The 9,988-nt window shown below is 41.3% G+C and overlaps 1 protein-coding gene across 1 annotated transcript; it reads right to left on the minus strand.

Annotated features, from left to right (window-relative positions):
- Nucleotides 1-270: 270 nt before the first annotated feature.
- LOC101860499 (serine/threonine-protein kinase Aurora-3-like) lies at nucleotides 271-4,583 on the minus strand. The gene is made up of 2 exons (XM_005099974.3): nucleotides 4,344-4,583; nucleotides 271-1,284 (listed from the first exon to the last, which is right to left on the minus strand). The coding sequence occupies exons 1-2, from the start codon at nucleotides 4,413-4,415 to the stop codon at nucleotides 271-273; spliced, it is 1,086 nt and encodes a 361-aa protein (XP_005100031.1). The 5' UTR covers nucleotides 4,416-4,583.
- Nucleotides 4,584-9,988: the final 5,405 nt, after the last annotated feature.

Below are 9,988 nucleotides of genomic sequence, written 5' to 3' on the forward strand. Positions count from 1 at the left end.
ACACACACTTTCTCCCCCCCCCCTCTCTCTCTCTCTCTCTCTCTCTCTCTCTCTCTCTCTCTCTCTCTCTCATTCTCTCTTAGTCTGATATACCAAAGCCCGAGGTCCATGGTGAAGAGACAGAGAACACAGGCATGGCCTGGTTGAAGCCAGCTGAGCCTTGTGGAGAATTCCGGTCAGGAAAAACGTTACCAGGAGATGGCCGCTCAGACTGACCCAACATCTGGAAGTTGTTGGAGAGAATGTCCAAGAATTGCTGAGTTGTACATTTCAAAGGTCTTTGTGAAGAGGCGGCCAAGTCGGAGCCAGGCTGGTTGTGACGTCTCCACTGTCAGGATATGCCGTTTGAGGAAGAAGGTAGCAGGATGTGGTCTGGGGGTGTGGGGGTGGTGGGGCAAGGAACTGGTTCCACACGGCCGCACTCTCTGGACGTTCCGTTACAGAAGAACCGTTGTCTGGAGATGACTGGTTCGCTTGAGCAGAGTCCGAAGAACTCTCGGAGCTCAGAGAACACACAGAGCCCTTCCTCACGCAACGTTCTGATGTATCCTCGTCCTTGAGAATCCCAGCAATCTCCCAAATGTGTGCTCGGAGTGTAGGGGTTAGAGTCAGAAGCCGCTGAAGACAGTGCGTGTGTTGTGGCTTGAGAAACCAACCGTTGTCCACTTCGTTCAGATAATCAATGTTGTCGCAAGGAGCAGTCCCGAAGAACAAAGCCCACAGCAAGATGCCCAGGGAGTAGTTGTCCATCTTGAAGGCGTTGTGAACTTGGCTGTCGTATAACTCTGGTGGCAGATAACCGTTGGTGCCTCCCCACCCGTTGGGCTTGTCTGTATCCTGTGGAATGACCTGAGAGTGACCGAAGTCACAGAGTTTGACCACGCCGGCTCTGTCTAGGAGAACGTTCCCTAGCTTGAGATCTCCGTGAATGATGCGCTGACCATGTAAGTAGCACATGACGTCCGTGAGCTGACGTGTGTAGGATTCCGCCTCGGAGTAGGTCACGTCAAGCAGTCCACGGGAAAGATCCGTGGGATGATACCCCATCGCAATACCCAAATAGGACGGGCACTGAAAAGCAGCCAACACCCTGACGATGTTATGGTGCTCCAGGGATTGCAAGAAGGACAGCTCGTGTTTAAAGGAGGACCATTTCCACATCCTCGAGGTATGGTCATCATCCTCAAACAACAAGAACTTCTTCAGAACCCTTTTCACCTTCGGTTGTCGAGCTCTCGCCGCTACGATCACCTCCCAGTTGCCTCTGTCGGCCAGAAGTTCCATCTGAAATAGAAGAGAAAAGAGAAAGCAGGATTAGAGATAGGAATGGAAGCTCAATGCGACTATAGTTGTAACAAGATAAAACATGAAATGGGTGAACGAACAAAATTATTTAAGTATATGAAACAAGAAGATAAACGAGATAAAAAATAAAAGTAAGTGCCTTTGTTTACATTTCATGATAAATAAGAAAGACACATCAATACTTCTAAATACTATGTAAATACAAATTCATGAACTAGCCACATTTCTTAACGTCAATACCTAACATGTCTATGGTGTAGCGGTTAGCTGCGCAGTTATCCCACACATGATATCCGAGTTCAATTCCCTTGTGAGGAGAATATTTATCGAGAATCTCGGTCTTTCTGCTGGGGTGGGATGTTGTATCCCTCTCAGCCTGGGTTCGTCGTGGCAGGCAGGGTCAGAAGCCCGCCTCCTAATAGATCTTAATTGTGTCCATAGCTGTATTAAAACGCCAACATTAACAAAAATCTCTGACATTCCCTGTTGACCCATCTGCACACACAAAAGCTGTGTACTGAAACACTATTCAACGCTAGCGACATTAAGAATATGGGTTTGTTTTTAATGATTTGTTTTCCCTTTTGGTGAGTAAAATGATGTTGTGTAGATTTCTCACAGCTTAACAACTAAGAAGCATCATTCATCTTTACAAGAATATTGTGCCTAAGTATCCAAGGGGCGTTGTTTGTTTTGTTTTGTTGTAAAGTTTACCATGTCGTGTAAGATGAGAGACACCGGCAACATCGTCACAAACAAGAAAACAACATTCGCTTTTTAGATAAGAAGGAAGTTATCGTCAAAAATGTATTCTTAAAAATGATGTTTGCAAAAAAATTGTTTTTCTTAGTAACGACATTTAGTTTATTTTGCCCACCTGTAAAACAAATAAAAATAAAAATAAAACATTGTATATTGCACTTTCAAAAATGATGACAGAATTATTACATAATTTGCTACTTTTTTATCGCATTTTGTGTCTTGACGGACGAACTAGAAGCAACACAGAAGGTACAGTTTTGCTAGGCTGTAGACATAGAAGAAGCAACATTAATACGAGTACTGCATATTTCTTGTCTAACGGTATAGTGATTTTCATTAGTACATAAATCCTGCTTGAGTGTGGTAGTCGCTAAAACACTGGTTACCGGAGTCAGGAGCTCAGACGGAATCTAAGCAAGAATTTCCCGAGATATCTTTGAGGTTGTTTGTTATCATGGGAGAGTTGTTACCCCCCCCCCCCCCCCCTCTGTAACTCTAGGTTAGTCCTATCGGAGACGGTTGTGGACACTCACACACACACACACACACACACACACACACACACACACACACACACACACACACACACACACACACACATATCTCAAGGTCATCAAACCAATTGGATGAACAAAAGTTGTGTTGAAAAAAGGGTAGCGCTCAAAATTATTTAATTAACAAAGCAACTGATATGTGTATGGTAAAGGCAGTCAGTTAACCAAGTCTTTTAGATTAAGTGTGTGTGAGTGTGTGTGTGTGTGTGTGTGTGTGTGTGTGTGTGTGTGTGTGTGTGTGTGTGTGTGTGTGTGTGTGTGTGTGTGTGTGTGAGTATGATTGTGTATGTGTATGTGTGTTAGGGTTTTAAGCAGGGTTAGTATCAACTATATCCGTGGAAGTATCAATGGGTTAATGTTATAGTTAGAAGTCTACTATACGTGGCAACCTTCACATACTCTGATATTTCTGTCTGATCTTCAACTATTGTTCATGAAAATCATTTCTGTGGACACTTACATATGTGAGGCAGCGTGGTGGAATCAGGCTCTCGTCAAAATAATAAAAGTGAAGAAACTTGCATTTTTCCGCAAGTTTGGGAATTTTTATCAAATTTTTGTTTTTTGGCTCAACACCTTTCATATCCATTAAAGAACTCATTTCTGTGTGGATTTTTCTGAAAAACGTTGATTAAAGGCACAAAAAAATGTACATTTTCAGTTAAAACAGGATCTTAAGGTAAGGAAATAACTAATCTTTGGCGTTCATTTTCTCACTAATTTTACCTCTGAAAACAGGTGACTCTCATCTCCTTCTATTGCAAATATCTTGACTTGCATTCAAGCTAAATGGGTACTTATTCCATCCAAATAAAGACAGATGAACAAGCTTTAAGATGATACCAATAACTCTACATGCCCAAAAAATGACGAGAGCCTGATTCCGCTACGCTGCCTCACATAATATGTCGATTAACTGATTGTATGGAACAATTGATTGTGTTACATTCTGATTTCAACGAAATTCCGTTAGGAATAATAATAGCTTACTATATATTAGGTCCATTTATCAAGCCTGACTTCCTTGAAACACATAATGAAGATAAGAAAAGTAAAAGTATTCCTTGACCACAAAATTTATTAACGTGATATTGTTCTGATATGTAGAAAGGATAGAGCGAGAGAGAAAGAGAGGAGGGAGAGAGGAGGTTGAGAGAGAGAGAGAGAGAGGGAGAGAAGAAGAAAGAGAAGGGGAGAGATATATAGAGTGAGAGGGAGGGACAGAGAGGGACAGAGAGGGAAAGAGAGAAGGAGAGCGAGATAGAGAAAGAAAGAGAGGGGGAGAGAGGGAGATAGAGAGGGGAGAGAGAGAGAGGGAAAGAGAGAGGTAGAGAGAGAGAAAGAGAAGGGGAAGGAGAGGGAGATAGAGAGAGATAGAGAGAGAGAAAGAGAAGGGGAAGGAGAGGGAGATAGAGAGAGAAGGAGAGGGAGATAGAGAGAGAGAGGGAGGAAGAAAGTGAAATAAATAGAGAGATAGAGAAAGAAAGAGAGAGATAGAGAGAGAGAGAGAGAGAGAGTTTGTCCTTCATGTTGAGGCAATTATTACATCTTTCAAAAAGTTCAAAAAGCATCGTCAATTCCAAACAACTTTTTATGCATATATTAGCAAAGAACTGTAACGCATTTTCTAATATCGTTATTAGCTTAATACTCAAAGTTTAATAAGTGAAACAAATTATTCAAAACACACACAAAAGTAAGAAAATGTCTAAGACAACGTACCTGTTCCATGTCCAAAATCTCCAACGCGTCTTTGTTCAGGACTCTGTACTTGGCTTCCTTCAACACCGGCATGGTTGCTGGATGGTAAACAGCAGCACAAAACGCCAGGGAAATCAACAAACAAGTAGATTTTTGGGAAACGTTTCTCAAGTCTTTGAATCTCACGAACAGCACAGAGCACAGTGCACTAACGAAAATACGTATGCCAGAAAGCAGAAAAAAGACAACTGATTCTGAAGTCCGGGATGTGCACTTTGGAAAACGTCGGTTATGCAGAACACAAGATCGCAATATCAAGAGCTGTAACCTCACTGAGAAGTGAAATCGAATAGGAAGAAAAAATTTCAGATCGGGCCCTTATATATGGAGGGGATACCATAGGCACCCTTAGTGGCCTTAGTTGCACACAGCCCAATCAAAAGGCTTTGAAAAATTTCAATGAGCGTCATCAAAATTCAAAACCTTTAACAAAAACAAGAGGAGGCAAGCCAGTCATCATCATCTCTATTGTCCGCGCTACCCTCTCAGGAGTCTCCTGGCTCCCTCAGGGCCATCAGTTCAATCGTTTCATAGATCACTTATCAAAACAGAACCTCTACAAAAGGCCGGTGTGTATACGGGTATGACAAGCGAGCTTTTTAATCGTTGTCCATGTCCGCTAAATTTTGTGAGTCGTCGACGTAACCGGCTCAGGTGTTTAAACTGGACAATGGGTGACCGCTAGGAGTGTTGAAGGTGGTTTGATATAGGCAAGCCTTTATCACAATACTAATCGTTTTGTTGAAGAGAAACTTTATCAAATAAAGAGAATTTCTCTGAATGACAAGAATAGAGTGAAAACAAATGTCTCAATATACTGACTTTTGTTTCCTTCTCTCTCTCTCTCTCTCTCTCTCTCTCTCTCTCTCTCTCTCTCTCTCTCTCTCTCTCTCTCTCTCTCTCTCTCTCTCTCTCTCTCTCTCTGTGTGTTTTATTATTCTATTTCATTTCAGTTTTATCTATTTTTCAGGGACGATTTGTTTTTAATTTTTGTTTGCTTGTTGTTCATTTTTGGGGGGTGTTTTTTTATATACATTTTTTAAAGTGGAGGTACTTCATAGGCATCTTAAGTTATACAGAACCTAATCTAAAGATTTGATTTTTTTATTGCAATGACCATCACTAAAATTTTAAATCTTTACCAAAAACAAGCCGAGGCAAGTCAGTCCAGGATCTGATGATATCATCATTAATTTCTATTGTCCCCCCTACCCTGTCAGGAGTCTCCTGGCTCCCTCAGGGCCATCAGTTCATTCGTTTCATAGATCACTTATAAAAACAGAACATCTACAAAAGGCCGGTGTGTATACGGATATGACAAGCGAGCTTTTTAATCGTCGTTCATGTCCGCTAAATTTTGTGAGTCTTCGACGGAACCGACACAGGTGTGAAAACTGGACAATGGGTGACCGCTAGGAGTGGTGAAGGTGGTATCATATAGTTGAGCCTTTATCCCAACACAAACCATTTTTTCAAAGAGAAACTTAAATGAGGGATCTTCTCTGAATTAAATAAAACAGAGTGGAAGAAAATGACTAGCTATACTGACTTTTGTTCCCTTCTCTCTCTCTCTCTCTCTCTCTCTCTCTCTCTCTCTCTCTCTCTCTCTCTCTCTCTCTCTCTCTCTCTCTCTCTCTCTCTCTTTCTCTCTCTCTCTCTCTCTCTCTCTCACTCACAAACACACACTCACGCACACACTCACACACAAACACACACAATAATGACGCATGATTTATACATTATGAAAAGTCGTGTGCTGAAATTTCTGACGCTCCAACACCAGAACACTGAGACGTTACAATATTTTCTTTTAACCTCAGGATACAGTTTTGTACTTAGGATTAGATTAGCGCATCCTTCTCTTGATTTCTGACAATATGTCTCTGTCACAGCAAGTTGATTTCTCTCTCTTTCTTGGTGCTCAAATTCTAAACACAGACGAGTTTTTGTTCCAGAATTCGTTTTCTTGCTTTTTTTTTATTTTTCTTGTTTTTGTGTGTTTGCTACTGATGTTTTATTATGTGGCGTCGGTAGCCTAGTGGTAAGACTACCGGACTCGTAACCGTGAGGTTGCGGGGTCGGGGGTTCGAGCCACGGGCCCGACGTTGTGTCCTAGGGAAAGGCACTTTACACGAATTTTCCTCACTTCACCCAGGTGGAAATGAGCACCCGGCCATAGATAGCCAAAGATCTTGTATAAATGGCTTCTTGCACTGTATGCTTCTCAGGAAGTGGAGTTTGTTTCAGAATGCTCTCAGGTCTGCTGGGGTAATAGAATAGATTGTGAAGCGCATAGAGCTTGCTGTTGAGCGGGGATTAGCGCTATACAAATGCTATCTATTATTATTATTATTATTATTATTATTATTATTATTATTATTATTATTATTATTATTATCATTATTATCATTATTATTATTACTGTTATTATTGTTATTATTATTATTCCATTTCATTTTATTTTATCTTTTTTTAAGAGAAGGGTTGGTGTTGATTTTTTTTATTTTGGTTATAGCTCTTGTTTTGATTTTTGTTTGTTTTTTGTTTATATGTGGAGGGAACTTTATAGGCATATTTAGTTACAGAGAACCTATCAAAAGTTGATTTTAAAATGTCCATGATCCTCATAAAAATCCATAAAATCTGAAACAAAAACAAGCCGAGGCCAGCCAGTCCAGGATCCGATGACATCATTTTCTCTATTTTCCGCCCTACCCTGTCAGGAGTCTCCTGGCTCCCTCAGGGCCATCAGTTCAATCGTTTCTTTGATCTCCAAACTGAAAACATCTACAAAAGGCAGGTGTGTATATGGATATGACAAGCCAGCTTTTTAATCGTTGTCCATGTCCGCTAAATTTTGTGAGTCGTCGACTTAACCGGCACGGGTGTGAAAACTGGACAATGGGTGACCGCTAGAAGCGGTGAAGCTGGTATGATGTAGTTCACTGAAGTTCAGCCTTTAACACAACACAAACCATTTTGTTCAAGAGAAACCTTAGTGAGAGAATTTCTTTGATGTATAAAAAAAATTGAGTGAACAAGAACGATTCAACAATCTACTTTTATTGTCCCATCCCCATTTCCCCCTTCTCGTTTTATATCTCTTTCAGTGTGTGTGTGTGTGTCTCTCTCTCTCTCCCTCTCTCTCTCTCTCTCTCTCTCTCTCTCTCTCTGTCGCACGCACACACACACACACACACACACACACACACACACACACACTCACTCACACACACACACGCACACGCACATTATTGGAGTTAAAGTGTCGAATCTTAGTGCGCAGAGATTTTATTTGGGTCAAAACACAGGGTACTGATTATAATATAACATTGTTATATTCTAAAGCGCTCAGAGCCTGCGCTTAAATCAGGATTGAGCACTTTATAAATGCCATTATTTTAGATATTATTATTAATTGAAAGGGAATTTTGTTGTTTTTTCAACTGTACGAAAATCCCAAATTTTGAAACGTCTACCTCATGGACCAAACCGTCAGGACTTTCGCATTTTGGTTGCTCTTGGCTATCGAAGACACAGGTAGCTGTGTGCAACTACTACTACTACTACTACTACTACTACTACTACTACTACTACTACTACTACGACTACTACTACTGCTATTACTACTACTACAACATATAAAAAAAGTATTTAGTTCCAGTAAGTTTTACAGCACTTGCAACACAAAAAGCTAATATAAGTACTAACGGATAAAGATGTTACTTGAAAGTAATATACGTAGAGCAGGGCGAGAGATGACGATGATAGAAAAGAAGGAACAGACCGCATCTGAGCAACTGCAAACCAGACACCTACTATCAGTCTTACTATCAATAACAATACCAATTCTTCTGATAAAACATAATGAATTTTATTTTGCCGATTTCGACTACAAGTATACACATGTACAACCACTGATGTATTTATGCCTGCACATTGCATAAATACATGCACGCACGCACACACACATGTACACACGCACGCAAGCACACACAAATACACACACACACACACACACACACACACACACATTCATCACGTCGACTTCTTAGTGTGAAACTCCATCATACGTCACATTTCCAATTATCAAATCCCCCCCCCCTTTCGGGGCGGTGCTACAAACTGAGAAGTGTCTTTAGGCCATTCCCTAAAAGGACATCATGCACAGTAGAATTGTAAATGGGTGGATTTAAGAATGTCATGCTCATAACACAACCGTGCCTGAACTACAAAGGAGAACTGTTGCTTTTTCTTTCCTAATCCTTACTATCGTCATTTTCCTCTACTTCTCTTGTATGTTTGTCACACTCTTGTGACCCGTTATTTCCGGGGTGCCTTGATAGTCAAAGCAGACTTTGTGCTGTTGAGACCAGAGAGGTGAGAAGAGAAAGCCTGATTACTTGTAAGGACTTCTCTGTTGACATCCACCCCTTGGCGCTTTTATGACCTTGTGCAGTTGCGAGCGCCGTAAAATTTCTACTAAAACAAAACAAATGTCGTATATCAGAGTCTTACACTACGTAGTCAATACATGCAATAGGCTCAATAAGTCAAGAACAATACATAACAATACATCATAGCCTGTATTCCTGTATTTTCCTGTATTCATAATATACCTATACATTGGTATCCACATTAATAATTGTGTTATTTTACGTGTCCTTGTGCATGAATACTACACGCATTTCCATGCAAACATAGGCTATTAACACATGTCATGTGAGGTGTATTGAGAACTCTGTGTGTGTGTGCACGAGAGAGAGAGAGGGGGGGGGAGATAAAGAGGGAGACAGATAGATAGATGATAGATAAAGAGAGAGAGAGAGAGAGAGAGAGAGAGAGAGAAAGAAAGAAAGAGAGAGAGAGAGAGAGAGAGAGAGAGAGAGAGAGAGAGAGAGAGAGAGTGAGAGCAGTCTACGGGGCAGTCTAGGCTTATCACACCGTCCGATAATGGCAAGGTGTGTGTGTGTGTGTGTCTGTGTGTGTGTGTGTGTGTGTGTGTGTGTGTGTGTGTGTGTGTGTGTGTGTGTGTGTGTGTGTGTGTGTGTGTGTGTGTGTGTGTGTGTGTGTGTGCCGTTTGTAACCAGGTCAGGAAATATTTCTATTTATAAAAAAATGAAAGTGTTTTTGGCCCCCCATCGACGCGAGGGGAGGGGGGTGGGTCGAACTAGGGTCTTTTGCATTTGATAGCGAAGTGGCTAACCGGTACACCACAGACGCCTGTGAAACATAAGTAAAGTCGAGCCTGCGTCTAACGGCCACCTGAATAAAACAACCACCTGTATAAACGATCACTTCCATTTCCCCATTACGTTATTTAACAGTATAATGACATTGTTTGAGACATCCATCGTTTTATTTTCTCATCGCCAGAGGGTTAAATTATTTCCACTATAATTTATTTTTTCTCACCCCTCTCTCCCCCTACACCTCCTTTGTCCCCACCCCCTCTTTCCATCCCTTTTGTCCCTCCCCCCTCTCTCAAATCCCATTTGTGCCCCCTACTCTTTCCATCCCCCACTTTTTCCACCTCATCTCTCAAGACGTCCTTTGACCCCACTCCACTTCCTTTACCCCCCTCTACCTCCTCTACCCCACTTCCC

This window comes from Aplysia californica, unplaced genomic scaffold, assembly GCF_000002075.1.
Source record: "Aplysia californica isolate F4 #8 unplaced genomic scaffold, AplCal3.0 scaffold00231, whole genome shotgun sequence".
In the NCBI taxonomy this organism is placed as follows: domain Eukaryota; kingdom Metazoa; phylum Mollusca; class Gastropoda; order Aplysiida; family Aplysiidae; genus Aplysia; species Aplysia californica.